At 46.4% G+C, this 23819-nt stretch overlaps 1 protein-coding gene across 1 annotated transcript in view; it reads left to right on the top strand.

Moving 5' to 3' along the window:
• PDGFRL (platelet derived growth factor receptor like) overlaps positions 1–23819 on the top strand; it is a 580529-nt gene that overhangs the window by 400916 nt on the left and 155794 nt on the right. The window contains exon 4 of the mRNA XM_078678941.1: positions 22420–22713. Within this exon, the coding sequence (XP_078535067.1) occupies positions 22420–22713 (294 nt within the window). The remainder of the gene's footprint in view (positions 1–22419; positions 22714–23819) is intronic.

Raw genomic sequence — 23819 nt, 5'->3', positions numbered from 1 at the left:
ATACATCATGGGGAAAGACAAAGGAATGGCAATGCTGGCCCAGAGTAAAATACATTAATTCACCACCACCCCCGTGTCGGGTGCTGGACATCAAGGGACTAGCCCCATCTGACTCACCAATCAGCAGAGCCCACAGACCTGAACACATAATCTGCAAGCCACCATTCAAGTGTCTCGAGATTAAGTTGAAACTAAGATAGGATAGGTAAAAGGGGATGTGTTACTACTCTGCCAGGATCTACTGGAACATTGCTTACAGAGTCACCAAAAACAGAGGACAGAATCTCAACCATGGAAGACGACGTCATCTCCCTCAAGAACAAGGTGACAAAGTTACTATCTCTCTCCTTCACTCTTGAAAAATGAGCTGAGGATGCTGGAAATTGGTCAAGGTGCAACAATCTTCAATTTGTTGGATTCCCGAAGGAGTCGGAGTCCTCCGACCCTGCACCATTCCTGAAAACCTGGCTGTTTTTGGGGATACTAGAGGACACCCTCTTGCAATAGTTCATAACCAAAAGGGCGGATAGATCGCTGGCCGAACGGCCCTCAAAGGACGTGCCCATGCAGCTATTAATTACCCAGATCCTCAATTTGCACAACAGGTATGTTATCCTCCGAGAGGCCCTCAAGACAGGGTCGCAAACGTTTCAATGATCCCAAATAAATATACTTCCAGAATACACCCGGGAGATACAAAAACAACAGAGATCCTTTGACGAGTTAAACAAAACTTAAGGCCCTCAACCTCCAATACATGCTCATCTTCCCTGCGCAACTCAGGCAATCTAGCCAGCACTATATAAGACTTCTAAAATGAAGGCCACTCTCACATCTTCAAAACTCAGAAGCGGTGTGGGAATCAGTGACTGAAAGACCTCCTCTGCAATGCCCTGGAACAGATTCTGGAACCTCCCCAAAGTTGCAGACTTCCTTACGTCACCAGGCTGTGAAACACAAGCAACAATGGCATGGCAGATCTCGAAGGGTGCATAGGTGCTCCTCAGGCTCTCAGGACTCATCGGGTACATAGATCTAGGCACACCACAATCCGACTACGTCACAATCTAGAGGAGCCCAGCTGAACACTGAGGGCGAATCCAACCCCACGTACAACCCTATGAATGAGGTCACTGAGACACATTCACGCAATGTACCGAAATAAAGTTTAAACTACAGAAGACACAAAACGCAGCAATGCCTATAGACGATGCGCCATTGAAGGATGCCCACCATTAGTAAACCCCTAACTTACTTTTCAGATATTTGGTTTTGGGTTTTTAAAGGTGATAGATGCTTCAGAAGAGGAAGAATGGCAAGGAGGATAGCTGGGGGACGGGATGCTAGTTAACTTTTTGCTTTGTTGTTACATACCTCGCCGATATGCTGTGCACTACACACACTGCAACAAAGAAACTTCGACCCATGACCACAACCCTTGGGACCCTCTGGTTCTTCACCATTGGCCCCCTTCCTGAGGGATGTCACCTGGAACCATGCCACCCATTAACCCATGACAGATCACAAGACAATGACCTGTAATGTCAACGAACTTCTAGATCGAATTAAGCAAACGTTAGTCCTCCGCTATGACAAACAACTTCACTCGTCTATTCTTATGATGCAGAAAACACACCTTCTGAGATCTAGCTGCCCTTTTCTTAAACCTTTCAGCTATGATAAAGTTTTCCATGTGGGGTTTACTAGGGGCTTCAGAGGTGTTGCTATATTGCTCCATAAATCTTTCCCCCTCACTGTCATCAATACGGTGACTGACCCCCTGGGCAGATGCATGAGGGTGGAGGGTCTTCTGGAGAGATGTCCCTACAACATCCTGAGTGTATATGTCCCACCTCACTTCACTTGCCATACCAAACATATACAGCACTCACGAACCTCCCCACAGGCACCACTATGATAGGACGAGACTTTAACGCTGCACTGGACCCCAAGCAGGATAAAACAGGTACTCCACACCACAACAACTCACAAGGGCGAAATAGATCAAAGGAATAGCTGGACTCCCTGTGACTTTGTGACATATGGCGGACCAGGCACCCCGAGACAAAGCCTGCTTTCACACATCAGCGGAACTCAAAATACTCTTGAGCATCAATCTCCTATTAGCCCCCGCAACAGACATCCTACACGTCAGTCAGAACAGATTATCCTCAGGGGTATCTCGGACACCCTCACCCATCAAAGGTTGTTTTGGTAACCATGTTGCTACTGCCCGTACTGTGTGGTGACTTAACGCCTTGTTTCTCCTGGATGAGCTCTGAGCAGGCTTCCTTGCCACCAAACTGCAGGCTATTTCCAAGCTAATGGGAATGCTCTGCCTCTCAAACGTGCTGCAGAAACTTTTTTGGTCACGTTTTAAAAGCTGCCGAAAACACATCTATTTTCAACTTCCTGTTAAATCTATTATTCATGTTTCTTGCCCCAGCTTTAGCATGGGGCACCTCTTTTGGGGGTAACCGCACGATTTGTACATTTAAAAACAAATCAAATCCACCCATAAAGGAGACCCGTACACATTAAACACTAGATTCACAAAGGTAAACTTACACTTTTGTGTAAGTTTATGATTGTTCGCTATTTACAAAGGCATTTACTAGTAGTGTCTTCACAATGGTGGAGTCTCCACATATAAACAAGCATTGGAAATGCAATAGGTCTCGCATTAGGAAAGTTTGAGCGATTGGTATTGTAAATGACACTTTTTTTATTTATGTGTTGGTTTTGAAAATAGCAAAATTAATAGCTTTGTCAGTTACAATGTCAATAGTTTTAACTTTCGCAAATGTGACACCTATAGCATTTGTAATGCAATGTGTGTTGTATTTACGTGACTTAGATGTATTGATATTACAAATAACAATGGCTTTTAATTTTGTAAATAATTAATACTTAAATAAAAGTTCTTGTAATTTATAATGGCAATACCTTAAACGTTTGTAAATAACTTTTGTGAAGATTATGTTCAGTGTATTTTATTGTGACGAAAATCCAAGAACATTGCATTTGCACCTACACACACACACAGCCACACATATACACACACACACACACACATATAGATGTGGTGGTGGTGGATCTGGGGGATATGGTGGTGGTGGATGCGGTGGTGGATGTGGTGGTGGATGTGGTGTTGGTGGATGCGGTGGTGGTGGATGCGGTGGTGGTGGTGGATGTGGTGGTGGATGCGGTGGTGGATGTGGTGGTGGTGGATGTGGTGGTGGTGGAAGTGGTGGTGGTGGAAGTGGTGGTGGATGTGGTGGTGGATGTGGTGGTGGTGGGTGTGGTGGTGGATGTGGTGTTGGTGGATGTGGTGGTGGATGTGGTGGTGGTGGATGCGGTGGTGGTGGAAGCGGTGGTGGTGGATGCGGTGGTGGTGGAAGTGGTGGTGGATGTGTTGGATGTGGTGGTGGATGTGGTGGTGGTGGATGTGGTGGTGGTGGTGGATGTGGTGGTGGTGGTGGATGTGGTGGTGGTGGATGCGGTGAATGTGGCGGTGGATGTCATGGTGGATGTGGAGGTGATGCTGGATGTGGTGGTGGATGTGGTGGTGGATGTGGTGGTGATGGTGGATGTGGTGGTGGATGTGGTGGTGGATGTGGTGGTGGATGTGGTGGGGATGGTGGATGTGGTGGTGGATGCGGTGGATGTGGTGGTGGTGGTGGATGCGGTGGTGGTGGTGGATGCAGTGGTGGTGGATGGGGTGGTGGTGGTGGTGGTGGATGGGGTGGTGGATGTAGTGGTGGTGGGTGTGGTGGGTGTGGTTAAAGTGTTGGTGGATGTGGTGGTGGTGGATGCAGTGGTGGTGGATGTGGTGGTGGATGCGGTGGTGGATGTAGTGGATGTGGTGGTGGTGGTGGATGTGGTGGTGGTGGTGGTGGATGTGGTGGTGGTGGATGTGGTGGATGTGGTGGTGGTGGATGCAGTGGATGTGGTGGTGGTGGTGGTGGATGTGGTGGTGGTGGTTGATGCAGTGGTGGTGGTGGATGGGGTGTTGGTGGTGGTGAATGCAGTGGTGGTGGTGGATGGGGTGGTGGATGTAGTGGTGGATGGGGTGGTGGATGTGGTGGTGGTGAGTGTGGTGAAAGTGGTGGTGGATGTGGTGGTGTATGTGGTGGTGTATGTGGTGGTGTATGTGGTGGTGTATGTGGTGGTGGTGTATGTGGTGGTGGTGGATGCGGTGAATGTGGCGGTGGATGTCATGGTGGATGTGGAGGTGATGCTGGATGTGGTGGTGGATGTGGTGGTGGATGTGGTGGTGGATGTGGTGGGGATGGTGGATGTGGTGGTGGATGCGGTGGATGTGGTGGTGGTGGATGCGGTGGTGGTGGTGGATGCAGTGGTGGTGGATGGGGTGGTGGTGGATGGGGTGGTGGTGGTGGTGGATGGGGTGGTGGATGTAGTGGTGGTGGGTGTGGTGGGTGTGGTTAAAGTGTTGGTGGATGTGGTGGTGGATGTGGTGGTGGTGGATGCGGTGGTGGTGGATGTGGTGGTGGATGCGGCGGTGGAAGTGGTGGTGGACGTGTTAGATGTGGTGGTGGATGTGGTGGATGTGGTGGTGGTGGTGGATGTGGTGGTGGTGGTGGTGGATGTGGTGGTGGTGGATGTGGTGGATGTGGTGGTGGATGTGGTGGTGGTGGATGCAGTGGATGTGGTGGTGGTGGTGGATGCGGTGGTGGTGGTTGATGCAGTGGTGGTGGTGGATGGGGTGTTGGTGGTGGTGAATGCAGTGGTGGTGGTGGATGGGGTGGTGGATGTAGTGGTGGATGGGGTGGTGGATGTGGTGGTGGTGGGTGTGGTGAAAGTGGTGGTGGATGTGGTGGTGGATGTGGTGGTGTATGTGGTGGTGGTGTATGTGGTGGTGTATGTGGTGGTGGTGGATGTGGTGGTGGTGGATGTGGTGGTGGTGGATGCGGTGGTGGATGTGGTGGTGGTGGATGTGGTGTTGGTGGATGCGGTGGTGGTGGTGGATGTGGTGGTGGTGGATGCGGTGGTGGTGGTGGATGCGGTGGCGGTGGAAGTGGTGGTGGATGTGTTGGATGTGGTGGTGGATGTGGTGGAGGATGTGGTGGTGGGTGTGGATGTGGTGGTGGATGTGGTGGTGGTGGATGCGGTGGTGGATGCGGTGTGGTGGAAGTGTTGGATGTGGTGGTGGATGTGGTGGATGTGGTGGTGGATGCGGTGGATGTGGATGTGGTGGATGTGGTGGTGGTGGATGCGGTGTATGTGGATGTGGTGGTGGATGTGGAGGTGGATGTCATGGTGGATGTGGAGGTGGTGGTGATGGTGGATGTGGTGGTGGATGCGGTGGATGTGGTGGTGGTGGATGTGGTGGTGGTGGATGCGGTGGTGGTGGATGCGGTGGATGTGGTGGATGTGGCGGTGGATGTCATGGTGGATGTGCAGGTGATGGTGGATGTGGTGGTGGATGTGGTGGTGGATGTGGTGGATGTGGTGGTAGTGGATGCGGTGGTGATGGTGGATGCAGTGGTGGTGGATGGGGTGGTGGTGGTGGTGGATGGGGTGGTGGATGTAGTGGTGGTGGGTGTGGTGGATGTGGTGGTGGTGGGTGTGGTTAAAGTGTTGGTGGATGTGGTGGTGGATGTGGTGGGGTTATAGGTTGTTTGCATACTGGAGTTATGTTGTCAGTCGAGTTATTAAGAAAGGTGAAGCTAGACACATTTGCATTTTTTTTTTTTATTAAGTGCTTTTAGGAGGAATAAGACGAGTGGGATGGAGGTGTAAAGGCGCAACATTTATTTTGAACATTCTACACAGAAGTCATCAAAAGTCCGTTTGTGAAGGGAACGTTTGCCAGCAGCGTGTTTTCTTTGCACTGACAAACTCATTTTAAACCGGCCTCAAGAGACTAACAAGCTAAGCAGAGCACAGTTCAGGTTTGTTTTAAAGGTATTTGAGTTGTATTAACTATAATGTCCAAATCTTGTTTACAGTGACAAAATCCCGAGTGTTGGGAATAATGCTACGAATATAGGACAATCATTTAACAAGTCAGACATAATGAGAAAGGGGCAAGGAGAGGAAAAGGATATACACGGCTGCAGCCTTCCTACCACAAGCTTCTCCCAGCGTGCGCTCTGTAGCAGGCCATGCAGTGAATAATTAGGGGAGGAGATGTGCCGGCCTGAGTCAGAGCGCACGCTGAGAATCTTATGGGAGGGAGGCTGGGCTGCCTTTGATGTGGTAAGGCAGGCAGGCAGGCAGGCGGCTGGGGAACAGATGGTTTGCGGGAAGAGCGTCGCGAGGGGAGGAGAGTTAAGTATGCTAACCAAAGGCGCACTAAGCCCTCTATGGTAAATGACAAAAGTACAACAAAAGTCTCCGTGTCCACGCAAACCCATGTGATGGGAACCTCCCTGTAACTGGTTTGTGTAAGAAGCTCTCAACTGCGTGAAGAACACGGTTATTTAAGATGCGTAAATGTGCATGTAATCATTAAAACTCAAAGTGAGTATCTACCTTCCACTGTGTTGAGCAAAAGGCGTAATCAAACGATGTAAATTCCACATTAATGGAAGTCGTGTATGTAGTATATGTCTATTCTCCTTATTACAGTGTACAAATCATAATAGTTTCAGTGAGTACAAAACACTATGTCTCAAACGCTCTTATGCCGAGTGCAATTAACCAACCGTACCTTAATAATTGCTGCTTCCATTGATAATGAGAACCGGTTTGGTGAAAACAAGAGAAATAAATCTGTGGGCAAGAAACTTGTGTGTGAGAGGTGTGGGAGGAGTGCGGCTCGGGTGAGCCAGAGCGCACGCTAGGGGAAGCTTGTGGGGCGGAGCTGCTGTGGAACAGATGGCAGATGGCTGGCGATTTGATGCTGTGCACGAGCATTTCACGGGCACAGCACCAAATCGGCAGCTAGTTAAACCTCTGTTTAAGCCCCTTTACATCAAGCTCCCACTCTCAATGCGCATGCGCATTGAGATAGGTCGCTCAACCTAAAAAGATAGGACTGTCAGCCTAACGGACAGTCGTAAAGATACTACTAGCAAAATACCTTTGTGAATAGCAAACAATTATAACTTTACAAAAAAGTGTAAGGTTACCTCTGTGAATCAGGCCCTAAATACCTGCCACCCAGGTAAGACCAACTTACACAAACACCCTTGTATTTCCAAACTCCAGTGAAAGGAAGCTGTATCAAGATAAGAAGACCCATGCCATGGAACTCTGTCTAGCCGGGTCTGAAAAACATCTAAGCACTCCACTTCACAAGAGCCATTTAAACCTGGCAGTTGTATCAATTTTGTCTGTAGTTTACACCTTGTAACTGACCACAAGACCCAGGCCTGGCTCTGAGGTCTGGAGGGGAGCATAAATGGCACACTGTAGTGAACATGAGAATACCACCTACATCCCAGGACATATATATTAACCCCTTCGGAGCTCAGCTCGTCATGGCATTTACCTCTCAGGTGCTCATGACGAGCTGAGCTCGTCATGACCACACCCGTTTTTATTACGGCCCAGCACTACAGGGGAATCGCTCCAGAAGCCATGAGGTTAAGCGGTGGTGGTAGAGTATCATTTTCTGATTGATAATACAAAATAGACTTTTGCTCTTGTTTAGGTATGAGAGTGGTGCCCTCAGTTCCCTCAAAATTCCATGAATGTAATGGCCAGACACTTCACTGACGTACGTGCTGTACGTATGTTGATTGATAACAAGACTTTGTGGTTATTGTGAGTGTATGGTTGCAAAGACCATTGAATCCATTCCATATCCATTTAGATGGCTCTAGTAAAGCAGAGCACAAGACCAAGGTTGTTGCACATCCTTCGCCGACAGAGATAGCTTGCGGCTCAGAGGGGAAGCATGTAACCTCAGACACTGAAGTGTAACAGATTGGAGACCGGAATACATTAGAAATGCAAGAGTGGCATTTGTTAGCAAAGGGCTACTGATCAGCTCTTATTGAGCACTGACATGTGGCTGTTGGCGGTTGTGAGTAGATGAGGAAGGGGATCTCTGTTGTTCAGTGAGGACCTTCTTGTCTCGCTCTCACTCTGTTTTTACGTTGCTGCAATTTTTTTTTAAATTTCAAAGAAAACAAGGAAGAAGATACTTTGGAAAGGGATCCACCTCAAACTGGTTCCAGAACTTTATCATTGGGTCAATATCTCCTGTCTAGAAACTGTGTAAAAGGGTGACACCCAAACTATCCCAGTTGATTCCAGTTACAGTTTCTCAAGACCAAGTGACAGAGTCCTTCGCAGAGTACTCCAAGAACTACTGAGATCCAGGCCAGGTGTCATTGACAGCCAGTCTCCTAAAGCTGGGGGACATCACCTGAAGTCTTCACCATATTCCTGGAAGGACTATGGGTCTGCCTGGATGTGCCCCGACGCAGCCACATCTCCAGCCACCTGAGGAACCTGCACTGGCTCCCCCGTCGACAAGAGGATCACGTTCCGGCTCCTCACCCACGCACACAAGTCTCTCCACGACCTGGGCCCCAAGTACCTCAACGACCGCCTGACCTTCTACACGCCCACCCGCCAGCTACGGTCCACCAGCCTCGCCCTCGCAGCCGTACCACGCATCCGAAGAGCCACCGCCGGAGGAAGATCCTTCTCTTACCTGGCTGCCAAGACTTGAAACTCCCTCCCCATCCACCTTCGGCTGACGCAGGACCATCTCGCCTTCAGGAAACAACTCAAGACCTGGCTGTTCGAGCAGTAGCATACCCCTCCCGGGTGAGTAGTGCGCTATACAAATGGCATGATTGATTGATTGATTGATTGATTGGGAATCTGTCTGGCCTGCTGAGAGAGGAGAGGGAATGCTTGCCCATGCAAGCGGATAACTGACTGAGGAGGAAAGACCCAGCCGCTGTGCCTGGAGCATGCAACCACCCAGAAGATTAGACTGAATAAAGGGAGTGTAAAATGTGCCAAATGGAGTCTAGAAGGGGATTGCCTATTCCCACCCCCCAAGAGGGTTTCATGGCCAATCTTCACATGCCTTTAAAACGGACAGCCTAAGAGCATGACCCTCAGCATGGTCATGACATTGCAGGAATGTCAGAAGGAGTGGACTCACTTGTGCTGACTCTACCAAGACCTCAACCACACTGGGGGAACCTCTGACTGCCAACAGTGAAGGGTGAGCGGTTACGGTTATTAGGGCAGTGGGACTACCTCTGCTTGAACTGTTGTTTTGCCCGGGCCACCTTATTCCTTGTCCGATAGTGGAAAAAGGAGGGCCACTCACCTGCCCATGCTGCTGCTGTGATTCGCTAGCGGAACTGCTAGTCCTGCTGCTATGTGTGGACTCAGCCCATAAATGTATGAGCATCTAATACTTTAGATAAACTGGTCAAATGAACTTAAACATTGACTGTGCCTCTACTGCTAAACGAAATGGGTATCTTGATGGGGTTCAGCCAAGGGGTTAATCCTAATCTTGTGAATTTGCCTACTGCTGGCTGGTAAGTGATAGCTCCTGGCACAGTCAGCTAAAAGGGTACCCCAAAATATTAGTAGAGCTGTTTGTTAACAGTGTATTTATTGGTAAAGTCAAACTTGGGATATGAGTCTTATTTTATATGCGATTTCTACTGAGTTGTGCCATGATATGTTGGATGTAGGCTGGGCATACTCCCTATACAATCCTGCGCAGCAAAGTGGGACCTGCAGCAGAGCAAAGAATGGCACTGTTATTGTGATAGTCTGGAAAATGCTGTGCATTTTATGTTATTTTGTTCACAAACAGTTGGCCAGCTTAGAAAAGTATTGTTGCCATTGTTTACGCATTATGATCAAAAGAGAAGCTGTGGCATTCTGTTACATGATGGAGGCAGCGCACATCTTTCGCACTGTTGTTTGGTATATAAGAGGTGCACACTTTCAAACTAGGGATTCCTTTTACAGATAGGTGTGCCGTGGTGAAAATGTGCTTTTAGCAGAAGAGAGTAATCCCTCCTCGGTATCATTGACTATAGTAACTTGAATTATATGATATGGTTTATACTAGATAATATGTCTGAGAGTTCATTTCAGGTGTATTTTAAATTATTGTATCGCTTTCTATCTGAAATGATAAAGGATTATTGATACTTGAATTGAATGGGTATTTTGCTTTTTCACACATTGATGCTATAGCAAAACATTGCAATAGTGGGCAGTGGTGGCTGGCAACTACGGGGGGTGGCAGGTGCATGCAAATATTAATAATAAAGCAAAACTTACCTGAACTGACCTCCTTCGCTTCGGACATCTTCAAAGGAAACGGATGCTGCAGTGGGGGCACCAATCTTGGTGCTGCTCTCATGTTGTGAGAGCAGCGCCCTGATTGGAGGAGCAGCCTCACTCGGAACTCCCCAGCACCCTGGAGGCCTGCACTTACTCTAAGCCAGCTGTCTTAAGACAGCTGGGTTAGAGGTTTTCAAATTGCTCATGTCTGGCTGGCTGTTGCAAGACACTTGGGGGGTCATTAGGATGACGGGCGGACTTAGTCCGCCCGCCATCCTATCGGATAATGGGACCGCCCGCCATGTGGGCGGGGATCCCGTGGGGGGTTTTAGGATTCGCCCGCCACTGTGGCGGGCCCATCCTGCATTTTTAACATTGTGGCGGGCGGTGCTCTCAGCACCGCCCGCCATAATGCTAAAAATGCATGTATGCATTTGCATACACAAAGCGGCAGGCACCGCGCGGTGCCTGCCGCATTGCGTATGCAAATGCAGGGGGGTACCACAGGCACCCCCCATGTGCACCTCCCACCTCGCTTTCACCATGGTGGCCCGCAGGGGGCTCCTGATGTGAAGACCGCCTGCCTTTGAGGTTCCGTGACGATTTTACTCGTGTTTGTAACATTGTCGTAAATACGTAATTTTGGTATCAGTGAACCGCAAATGATCCATTTAGTATATCCTGGTGTTTTCGCTATGCTACGAACAAGAGCACTCCTGTTACCAACACATTTGTGATTTACCCATGACATCCATCTTAGAACACGGAAGCCATTTTGTATTCCTTGCCCTCACATAGTCAATGGACACGCAATGATCTCTTTTTATTTAAGGATACGTAGGCCTTAACCGGCGATTCACCTTGCGAATGACACGTACACCTTAGGCCAGCAACGCTGTAGCAGCATGACTCGGCAAGAACTGCTTCCCCAGCCTGAGGCCAGTCCTGCTATACTGGTTCTTGTGTTCGTTGGCCTGATCATGATTAGGCGGCCGAAGCTGGTAACCGTGCCCATTTACGACCCACAAACATTTCTTATCCTGTCTTTCTATCTTCTGCACCTGGCTCTGCTCCTTTCCTTCTGGGCCTTTATTAGGGGGAGGTAACGAAATTTACGATGAGGCGGTCCGGGTCTTGAATGAAGAATTGACATGGGATTATGATGGACTAGTGGGAACCCCTCATTCGTAATGTTTTGACATCAGATACTGTTGACGATTCCTGTGCAACGCCAAATATTTATTGTTTAAGACACGAATGTTTAGAACTGTGGTAACATGTAAAGAATTTGCCTGAAGCCCAATATTTAGTATATAAGGAGCAACCCTCTTTGTACAAATTGAACAGGCTCCTAGATACTGCCCATGTGTAGTTTCTGTGACTTCTGTGTCCCTGCAGTAATAAACCTTTGGTCTTTGACGCCACCATCGAGAAGCCCGTGTTTCTGTTTGTTTGTGCACCGAGACAGGTGGAACTCCGGGGTCTTCGGGTGTTATCCCTGACACCTCTGGACGGAACCAAAAAGTCCAGAACTCCAATTGGCGCCCAACGTAGGGCGACGTCATTCGGTACCGGTCCAAAAGCCTGAAGAGTTCGAGGAGCTTCGTGTGAAGATTTCAGAGGGAGGCGCCCCACTTCATCGATCCCGGCATATCGCAAAAGTGGCCCCGACGTTCTCTTCCACGAGGGTTCCCGTTCAGACGGCTGCAGTGGTCCGTTGCCTTGACCGTCGCCCTGTCTTGGACCCGAGGTGCAGTCCTCAGTACGGCGAAACGTGACGGGTTTCTCCTTGGTGACGTCTTCAGTGCCTCAGTTAAGTATTCAGTGGTTGCTAGTTGGTTATTTTGTAAGGGTTGCTCCTATTTGGATAATCCTTTTAGTTCTCAGTTCAGTTCAGTTCTGTAAGGTTATCACTGGTTATTCTGGTTACGATAATCATTCTGTTCAGTTCAGGTATCGATACATTTGTCAGTTCTGGTAGGCCTAAGTTCTTGGTTCGAGTGCGCATCTTTTCTGTTTGTGTCTTGTTTGTTTTGTGTTCCGGATTATAAAATGGTAAGTCGGAAAAATTGTATGTTGTCTTGTTTTAGTTGCAACAGTGATTCCCAGTTGGAGGACTCGTGTTTGGTTCCTCCGATTGGAACTCCCCTTTATGATCTTTATTGCAAGTTTGGTGTGGGCCCTATCTCTTATAACGAGATATGGATCCACTACACAGAGAAAGATGGTGTCCTTAGTTGGCCACTACATGGTAGTTTTGAACCTGAAGTTCTCGATAATCTAGAAAGAAGGTTGTTTAAGAAGAAAGCCCGGCCGGCAATGTTTGATTCTTTCCGTTATTGGCGAAAAGAATCTAAACAGAGAGAAATTAAAAAGTTGAAGAAAGAACAGAAAGAGCAAGAGTTGACTTTAGAACAGTCTGCTAGGCAGCTGCAACTCAACGAGTCTGAGAAAGCGATGGAGGTGGCCGATAGAGAGCGTAATTTAGCGATAGACAAGTGCTATCCTGCTTTGCCATCGAGTACGGCTAAGACAGTAGAGGACCCTGAAAAGGATCCCCTGTTGTCTTACTTGTTACGATCACCCCCACCGTATGCACAGGGTGCTACGGCTCCACCTATACCGAATGTTCAATTACCGGTTGCTGGACAACTTGGTGTCCCTGTTCCCGCTCCCCTGAATCAAGTTCCTGTACCTCCTGTAGTCAATATTAATGTTCCTTCGACAACCCCTCTTCTAGGGTTGCCGGCTTCTTTACCTATGCCTGTGTCGCTCACACCTGCTACTTCACAAGCTATTTTGCCTGCTACTCCTACTGTTCCTGATCTATCTGTTCCAACTGCTACTCTATTCACTGCCTCTGCTAATATTATGACTCCGCTTTCTGTTCGTCGAAGAATCACTGATTCTGTCTCTAATATTCTATCTCCCTTCTATAAAACTCTGATTAAGACTCCTACCTCTGACTCTGTGCAGAGACGTAGTCAGCTTCCCAGTACTGAAGAAAGAGGAATATTAGATTCCACTGCTCTTAGATGGGTTTCGAAAGTTGGAAGATATAATGTACAAGATGTATTAGATACATTTATGCAATGGAACGAACCGACACAACGATATGTGTTCGATGAGATGTGTTTCCTTCTACGTGAGGAATTGGAAGAGGATGACCCTGAATCAAATCTAGGAGAATTAATTAATGTTCAGAAAGAGTTTGCTACAGGTATGATAGTTGGTCAAAATATAAAAGAAGCGATGGAACTGATTTTAAGTTATAGGAATGACTCATCCCTTCGTTCACCAAGAGAATTAGAGAAACGTAGTACGAAACAAAATCGTCAATATCCAATGAGAGAGGTTCCACCAATTTGGCGTGAAGCTGTGCAAGCTAATGTAAACCTTGGTATTGCAGCCGCTCCGGCCCAATTCCAGAGAGTATGGATACATATTCCATGGAAGCGAGCTGAAGTATTAGCAGTGAAACAGGCCTTGCCAGATCCGCGTAAAAATCCTGCAGGGTACTACAAAGAGTTGGCTCAAACAGTTGACGCTTGTGTATTGAATCTTGCTGACATAGATCTGCTATTTGGTAATGTAGTACCGCAACCAATTTGGGCTAAAATTCGTAAAGAGAATCATCCAGTTGCCCTAGGTGGTGACTGGGCAGCTATAATTGCAGCGGATGGTCAACAAATAGGTGGTTCCAAACCTGAACCTTTAATTGCTAACTTGCCTGGTAGAATAATCGATTTAATGAAAACCTTGATGCCAGCATTGCGCGTTAACTGGGACAAATTGTCCGCGTGCAAACAAAAGAAAGACGAAAGCGTCTCCGACTTTTTCACAAGATTCGAGGAGACTTTCGTGGATCATAGTGGTCAGGATATGAGCACAGAAGGAGGCCAGAGATTATTTGTTGATAAATTTGTGCACAATCTGTTGCCAGAACTTAGTAGTAAATTAAAGAATTCTGAAAGTGCGTGGGCTGTCTCTACGACTGCGCAAATACTTGCGACTGCTCAGTACTATGAAAATAGGGATAAAGAAGAGAAGGAAAAATCAGATAAAAAGACGAAAGATTTAAAAACTAAAGTACTTTTACAGCAAGCTTATCCGCCTCGCATGAATCAAACTAATATGCAGCAAGGGTCTTATCAAAGAACGGATTATAATTTTCAAAGGCCACAATACCAATGGAATCAATGTGCTTATTGCAAAAAGGAAGGTCATTACAAAAGTGAGTGTCCAGTTCGAACGCAAAATAATGCTGCGGCAGCTCAGAGAGGTCGTGGTAGTTCTATGCAAAACTCTAGAGGTCGAGGACGAGGTGCTATGCCTCCACAGACAAGTGATCGCCCCTCTAATTATTTCGACCAGCGAAATGGACAATCTGCCCAACAGAATAGGTCTCCACAGTATCATGTCGAAGACTATTATGAAACTAGTGAGGAAGTTCAGCAAAGTGAATACTAGGACAGCCATGGACAAAGAGAGGGAGTAGTATCAGTACCAGTAGATCAGAGTGGGCCTTATGTCGCAGTAGCAACATCAGGTATAGTCGAACCGTTTCTGTTGGATACTGGTGCAGCAAAAAGTTCTATCATACATGCGAAACTCCCTGGCGCACCTTTGTCTGGCTCAACAAACGTTTCAGTAGGTTTTTCGGGCGCCCCTGTTCACAACCCTGTTTCTGGTCCTTTGTCTATTTCTGTTGGACCCCGTCAATTGAAAGCACCCCTGATTTTGACGACAGGTTGTAACGAAAATCTGCTTGGTTTAGACTTGTTAAAACGCCTGTACGCGACATTGTACTGTTCTCCAGCAGGAGTACAGCTTACGTTGGGTAAAAGAATAATCTCCCCGATGTACTTGTCGATGGATGCGCTCCCACCAGAGCTGCGTTCACTCCCTGATACTCTTTGGGCGACTGGTCCTAATGATGTAGGTCTATTGGAAATTCCACCCTATGTAGTAACTTTGAAAGCAAATGTCAAACTTCCACGAATTCCACAATACAGAATCTCTAGTGAAGGTGAGCGTGCGCTCCTACTGATAGTACAAGACCTGATCAAGAAAGACGTTATAGAAGAAACTAGAGGTAATATCTGTAATAGTCCTGTACTGCCTATTTTGAAACGAACTGACCCAACAAAGCCTCCAGTATATAGGTTCGTAATTGATCTTAGAGAGGTTAATAAAATTGTGATCCCACAGTTTCCTGTGGTACCAGACATTACTGCATTGTTAACGTTGATTCCTGCTACAGCAGCATGGTTTTCAGTTGTCGACTTGAAAAATGCCTTTTTCAGCATTCCGATAGCCGAGGAAAGCAGAGATATCTTCGGTTTCTCTCTAGGAGGACGAAGTTTCAGATTTAAACGCGCTCCACAAGGTTATTGTGAAAGCCCATCCATTTACAGTCAAGCATTAAAAAGCCAGTTAGATTCCTTCGTACTTCCTCGTGGTTCTGCTTTAGTACAGTATGTCGATGATCTTCTAGTGGCTGCCGATGACAAGGAAACTTGCAAAACAGCTACGATTTCTTTATTGCATCACTTGTCAGATTTGAATCACAAGGTGTCACCTTCAAAAATGCAATACTGCTGCCAAGAAGTGACCTACCTAGGTCATCTCTTGTCAAAGGAGGGAAGGAAGTTGACCCCAGAGAGAATAAAAGCAATTACACAGATGAATGTTCCTAGCACGCAGAGAGAAGTACGTGCCTTTTTAGGTATTACCTCATATTGTAGGCAATGGATCCCAAATTTTTCTCTTCTAGCAAAACCATTGGTAGCCTTGACTGGGAAAGGTGTTCCGAGTCCGGTACCATGGTCTGCTGAATGTCAGCAGAGTTTTTCTGAGTTACGAAATGCACTGTGTTCAGCACCTGTATTGGGTACACCCGACTACAGTAAGCCATTCACGCTCTATGTCCACGAGAGAGAAGGTTGTGCATTGAGTGTTTTGACGCAGAAATTTGGTGATAAACAACGCCCTTGTGCGTATTTTTCATCAACATTAGATCCGGTAGCCAGAGCGTTGCCTAGTTGCTTGAGAGCTACAGCCGCAGCTGCAGCTTCCATTCGACAATCTGCTGGTTTAGTAATGAACAACATGCTAGTGGTTATGGTTCCTCATGCTGTGGATACACTCATGAACCGAACCAAGACGCAACACCTTACCAGTGCTAGATTATCAGGTTACGAACTGACATTGCTAGCGAGTCATATTCAGATCAAAAGATGCAATGTATTGAATCCAGCAACATTGTTGCTGACTAGTCAAGAGTCGAGTGATTCCGAACCACACGACTGTTGTTTCAGAACTGAGGAAGAAACAAAAGGACGAATTGATTTAAAAGACACTCCGTTATCAGATCCAGATGGCACGTTGTATGTTGATGGGTCTTGCTTCAAATTGGAGAATGGTGACGTGACTGCTGCCTATGCAGTAACGACCTTGAGTACGATTGTGGAGACTGCGAGAGTGAGTCAGAATTCTGCCCAGGCTGCAGAATTGATCGCGCTAACAAGAGCGTGCGTTTTAGCTAAGGGAAAGAGAGTGAATGTGTTCACAGATAGTCAGTACGCGTTCAGCGTGGCCCATAGTTTTGGCCGTTTGTGGAAAGAAAGAGGTTTCATTACGTCCCATGGGACTAAGATTCAACATGGTCAGCTAGTTAATGACTTGTTGGAATCTCTAACCTGGCCGACTGAAGTTGCGATTGTGAAATGCAGTGCTCATAAAGCAATCACGGATGATGTTGGTCGTGGGAATGCTTTTGCTGATGAGACTGCAAAACAGACAGCTAGAAATATGATGAGTAGAATGTATGTTGCAACGTCTGCAAGATGGATTTCTGAGTCTGGAATGTGTGAGAACACAGTGGAAAGCGTGAAGGAAATTCAGAAAGAGGCGACTGAGGAGGAAAAACTTGCATGGAGAGAGAGCACGGGTAAATTGGACTCGAGTGGGTGTTGGATTGATTTGTCGGAACAACAGCGTTGGATGTTGCCTGATGCGTATGTGCTTGCAGTAGTAACGATGGCACATGGAACAGCGCACATCAGTTCAAAAGGGATTTGTAAGATGTTGGCTCCGGTCTGGAAGAATGACGGGATTAGTAAGTGTGCAGAGAGAGTGGTGAGAAATTGTATGGTATGCTTGATGCATAATCCTGGCAAGGGAATCCCCACACCTGCAGGTCACTTCGCTCCTCCTTCCTGCCCCTTTGAGGTGATCCAGCTAGACTTCATTCACATGGATCGTTGCAATAATCTGAAATACGTCCTAGTGGTAGTTTGTGCTTTCTCCAGATGGATCGAAGCATACCCACTGAAGGACAATACTGCCTTATCCACTGCCAAAATTCTTCTTAAAGAATACTTCCCCAGATACGGAATGCCACGGATTGTATGGTCAGACAACGGAAGTGAGTTCGTAGGGAAAGTTATGCAGAGTGTGTGTGCCGGCTTAGGGATTAGACAGAAGTTTCATAGTGCGAATCATCCCCAGTCTGCGGGTTTAGTCGATGGTTACAATGGCACCCTCAAACTGAAACTTGCTAAGATACAAGCATCCACGGGTTTGTCCTGGCCAGACGCATTGCCTTTGGCTTTGCTATCAACAAGAGCAACTGTACATTCTAGAGTAGGGCTTAGTCCTTATGAAATAGTTTTTGGCCGTCCTGCAAATGTTTGGGGGGTACCTAGACCGAAAGAATTTAAGCAGCTGGAATACCCAATGTTAATTGATTACCTTTTCGACTTGACTGCTAAATTGAGTCTTATTCACCAACAGGTTTTCGATGCATTGCCAAAGCCACCGGAGAGTCCAGGCCATCAGCTGAAACCGGGTGATCAGGTGGTCATCAGAAATTTTGCAAGAACAAAAAATCTTCAGCCCAGATTTATTGGCCCTTTCCAAGTCCTGCTAGCAACGAGAACTGCTATTCGTGTGGCCGGAAGAAAAAACTGGATCCATACGACACATGCTAAACGTGTGCCTCTGCCACTTCCTTACGACAACTGGGTAAAGAAAGGAATCGGTACCTCTGAAACGGAACAAATCCCCAGGTTCATACCTTTCAGCGATGCAGAACTAATCACGGATTCACCAAATTCTGACTCTCCTCCTGAAACTGCTCTTTTGAACCCTGAACATTTGTCATCCACACCCAATGAACATTTGCCATCTGCACCAAAAGAACATTTGCCATCTGCGAACGTGAACATTGCAACGTCAGCTGAAAATACATTGTTTCCAGATCAGACAGCTCCTGCAAAACTGAGATACAACTTACGTTCTCGCAATATGGACAAATAAAGCAGGAAACTGCCTATTTTCAGATTTGAATTTGCTATACATTGCCTCCAGCCAGGAAGTTTGCTAATACCTTGTATTGTTTCTTTTTATTTTAAAATTGCCTTGCCGTCTGGGTAGCCGTAGGGTCGTGGCTGTGTGCCTAGTTGAATCTGCGGGGGTCAGACACAAGGTCGATCTTTCTGTTAGTTCTGGGAACTCCCAGGGCTGATAGAGGCATTTTCATCTACGTACACATCATCAGTGGTCGCGAACGGTCGTAGAAGATGGAGCTTCCTGAGCTACAACGAGAAAATGTAATTTATGTTCGCAGAAATAGACTGTACAGAATACTTCACAGCAAATGCTTTCTAATGCAATGTGCAGTTACATTTTTAATTGTTTTGATAACGTTGGTGGGTGGAATCATCTTTGGTGTACATTTGATTTTTATGCCAGTAACCACAGTACCTCCCCTTGATCCTACTACTTCTACGGTTTCTTCTATGCATTCTTTTCACTCATTTCCTGAACACGAACAAGCTCGACGCTCAGAATTTATTAACAATACATTTGTACAGCTCTTGCATCAACACCAACTGATAGTTAATACTACAGACTGCTGGGTGTGTGGCTTGATACCCCACACTATGGATAAAGGCATTCCCTATCTAGTCTTGCCTTTCAGCTATAATGGATCATTTCAGGCCTTTCAGACCATTTTTTCATATGCCCTTGAAACCTATCCTCCGCGTCCACCACGGTCCACTAAATACAACTCAGCCAACAAAGCTTTAGTCCAGGGAATTATTGACATGATTAAAGACGTCAATAATACTCCATCTTATCCTAGAGATGAATTACGGGTGTATTTGAGTTGGAACTCTACAGAGTATCGCCTTAGTTTGGGAGAAAGCAAGCGTAAAAGCTCCACTTCAGTTTGGGTCGTGCCTCACCAAGGGCAGGTCTGTTTGCAAGGAAATGGGAGAAATCTGAGAGCTCAGCTAGGGAGGAGTGAGTGCGTTGAGACTTACGTATTTTCGTCTAACTCCTCCCCTGCCTTTCTGACTGCTAGGGGTACCTACTTCATTTGTCAGGACAGAGCATATACATGGCTGCCTGCTGACTTTTCAGGTTCATGTTATATTGCTCGATTGTTACCCCCGACATACACTGCTTCTTCAGATTATCACAAAACCAGAGTAGCAAGAGGTGTCTTCAGCAAGGAAGATACCGCTGGTCAAGAAGCTGGAGACTTTTTCAAAGGTTTCCTTCCGTTTTGGGGGCCTATGGCCAATAGTAGAAATCTTCGTCAACTAACACGGGTAGTTGAATCTACTATTACAGAAACTGCAGGTGCCCTTAGTAACTTAACAGCTGAGCTTCAGGCGGATCGTCTCATGACGTTGCAGAACCGTATGGTTCTAGACGTAATACTTGCAGATCGAGGTGGGGTATGCAGAATGATCCAATCGAGCTGCTGTGTCTTTATTCCAAATAATGCTCCAACAGTCTATGAAGCAATCTCTAAGCTACACAAGATTTCCGACTCTATACACGTAGACAAGGGAAACTGGTCCTTCATGGAGTGGTTTTGGACTCTGGTATCAGCGTGGGGATGGAAGGTTCTGATGGTCATTGGTGTCATCCTAGTATTTCTGTTCTCGTGCTGTCTTGTTATCCAATGTGGTCCCGCTCTGTGTAGTCTCTGTGCTGCAACCTGTTTCAGAAAACCACCTACATTAGGAGAAAAGGCACGAGACAGGATGATGACGCAACAACATGTTGCTGACCTAATGGGCATAGAATTAGACTCTGACTCTGATATAGACTGAGTAATTGCCTATGTAAGGGCAAAAGGAGGGTCTGAGGTTCCGTGACGATTTTACTCGTGTTTGTAACATTGTCGTAAATACGTAATTTTGGTATCAGTGAACCGCAAATGATCCATTTAGTATATCCTGGTGTTTTCGCTATGCTACGAACAAGAGCACTCCTGTTACCAACACATTTGTGATTTACCCATGACATCCATCTTAGAACACGGAAGCCATTTTGTATTCCTTGCCCTCACATAGTCAATGGACACGCAATGATCTCTTTTTATTTAAGGATACGTAGGCCTTAACCGGCGATTCACCTTGCGAATGACACGTACACCTTAGGCCAGCAACGCTGTAGCAGCATGACTCGGCAAGAACTGCTTCCCCAGCCTGAGGCCAGTCCTGCTATACTGGTTCTTGTGTTCGTTGGCCTGATCATGATTAGGCGGCCGAAGCTGGTAACCGTGCCCATTTACGACCCACAAACATTTCTTATCCTGTCTTTCTATCTTCTGCACCTGGCTCTGCTCCTTTCCTTCTGGGCCTTTATTAGGGGGAGGTAACGAAATTTACGATGAGGCGGTCCGGGTCTTGAATGAAGAATTGACATGGGATTATGATGGACTAGTGGGAACCCCTCATTCGTAATGTTTTGACATCAGATACTGTTGACGATTCCTGTGCAACGCCAAATATTTATTGTTTAAGACACGAATGTTTAGAACTGTGGTAACATGTAAAGAATTTGCCTGAAGCCCAATATTTAGTATATAAGGAGCAACCCTCTTTGTACAAATTGAACAGGCTCCTAGATACTGCCCATGTGTAGTTTCTGTGACTTCTGTGTCCCTGCAGTAATAAACCTTTGGTCTTTGACGCCACCATCGAGAAGCCCGTGTTTCTGTTTGTTTGTGCACCGAGACAGGTGGAACTCCGGGGTCTTCGGGTGTTATCCCTGACACCTCTGGACGGAACCAAAAAGTCCAGAACTCCACCTTTCCATGGCGGCATTGCCGCCACGGAAAGGCATCTGTTTTGGCCCATGCAAATATGGCGGGCGTTGTCTGATAGACACCGCCACCATATTAGACCTTTTCCGCACCGGTCGCAAGGCGACCAGGGCAGAAAAGCGGCGTACAGTCTTTCCGCCCGCTGCGGTCCCCCTGCCATAGTAATATGGCGGGGGGAAATGGGAGGCAGGCGGGTAAGGATATCTGGCGGATCGCCACCGCCCGCATGGCGGTGGCGATCCGCCAGACATCCTAATGGGCCCCTTGGTTCAGAAAGGGAGGATGAGAAATAAAATGGTAATGAATTACCATTTTATTTTTAATCTTTGTGGGGAATTTAAGCTGGGCAACGTTACTCCGCTCCAACGGAAGAGCCGCCCCTGATAGTGGGACGAGATTGATCTGACCTACGGTTTATAGAACAAGGAAGGTTGCTCACACATGCCATAGTGAGCACCCTTCTGTGCCATAATTTCGCCTAATATATTTCATGTGATTATAATCTTGCAGCAATATGTGTCCTAACTCTTCCCTACTTGACTGACCTACGTTTGGTAGAGAACACCCGCAAAGTATTTAATAAAGTGGTTGTCAAGGCAAGTTAATTCTCAGGCCTAATAACGTTAAAGTTAATTACATCGTTTTCACTGTCAGCTGTTTATTTGCTTCCCAGAGCCCCCCTTCAAGGTGAAAGATAGCATGTTTTGATAAATATATTTTTCTTCATACTTTTTTTTTTCTTCTGCAAAATGCGGGTTTGATAGTTCGTAGTAATGAAAAATAAATTTCCACAGTAATTACGTTGTCACTTTTTTCAGATATCTGAAAAAGAAAGGATTCAGCCGATTATGGATGCTGCTCTAGTTCGAAGAACCTAGCATGTTTGAAGAAACACTAATATCTTCAAGATACATATGGCATTAAAAAAATATATGCAGACTTTAGTTGACAGTAAAATATGTTCCTGTGAGCAATGTTCTTAGAGATGGTCATATGGAGATCTATCATTTCTCATGATGTTTTTCTCGCTTTCTCATTTTCAGATAAAGGCGAACTCTTTGTTCCATCGTCCAGTTATTTTGAGATTGTCTACCTAAACCCAGACAAGCCCACTGTTGTCCCTTGCCGCGTGACTGTACCATCAGCAAAAGTAACTCTGCACAGGGAGTTCCCAGCTGAGGAGATCAAAGCTGATGGGACCAACATTGTGTATGACGTGAAGAGGGGCTTCGTCTATCAGCAGCCCACCGCTGACCATAAAGGGATCGTGTACTGCAGAGCGGAGGCCCGCGGGGCTCCAAAGATTTCAATCAAATACCACCTGCTCTACGTGGAAGGTAAGACAGAAGGACTCAAGGATGCTATCACTTGGCATGATTCACAAAACCTTTCCTCTCAGTAGTTATTTCTACTTCCTGTTTAGATGTGAATTACCCCCTCAATATCCAGGCCTGATTCACAGAGCATTGTCTGTGAGCAGTAGTGTCTTAGTTCAGACTATAATAGGAATTTCTCATGTATTTCCACTAGTAAGACATGCTTACTTTCGGGGGGATTTTTTTTTTTTCGGAATTACAAATCTGTTTCAATTTTTTTGTAGACCTATGTCTACTTAAGTACAGAAATACACAAGTAAATCGGAACACAAAGATAAAATATGACATTGGAAAGCCACCTCTTATGTATCTTCCCAACTGGGTCTAGGCACGTCCCCGAGTTGTTCAAATTGCTTATCTTGATTAAATGAATCTACACATGCTCATTGCACAAGGTTTCTTGATGGACAAAATAAAGCGGTAATTAAATAAACAACACTTTCTGCTCAGTATGCCTGCACTTATTTCCTCTATTATGCATTTTAAGTAAGTTTTACACTCAAGATAACCTGTGCTGGTGACTCATTTGCAGAACAATCCTCCCTGAGATGATGCACCAGAGAGTCAACCAAAAATGCTGTACAGAAGCAATCGTAAGGTCAAATGGCGAAGATGGTGCTTGAACACCATCAAATATGACATTGGACAGAATGTGTGCACCTGCTTTCCCATTAACTCTGGAGCTCTTGTAGCCTTCCAAGATAGCTGAGGAACGCTTCCAAAGGCGTCTACGGTGGTTGAGCAGAGCATGCCACAAGTGTGCTCCCTTCCCTTAAGGAGAGAAACATCACAGGCGAGTTGGATCTCTTGAGGGACTACTCAATATTGTAATTCCCCAAATTGGCAGGAGACTAGAGAACTTGCAAGAGAGTGAAAAGTTAACCAAGAAGGTAGTGGTTAAATTGTATTCCAGATCTCTCTCAGCTTACTTCTAGGATGGATAATCCTTCATACAGTCATCTACTTAGATGTTGGTACAGGGTCCCTAGTTGAAGGAAATGTAATGCCCGTTTTATGGGGCCTGGGCATGTCTTTAAGTGAATGGTTAGGAACAAAGTACCTGCACT

The sequence above is a fragment of the Lissotriton helveticus genome, chromosome 2_2 (assembly GCF_964261635.1).
Source record: "Lissotriton helveticus chromosome 2_2, aLisHel1.1, whole genome shotgun sequence".
In the NCBI taxonomy this organism is placed as follows: domain Eukaryota; kingdom Metazoa; phylum Chordata; class Amphibia; order Caudata; family Salamandridae; genus Lissotriton; species Lissotriton helveticus.
Note: the sequence above shows the minus strand (reverse complement) of the source record. Positions and strands in the feature narration are given on the sequence as shown.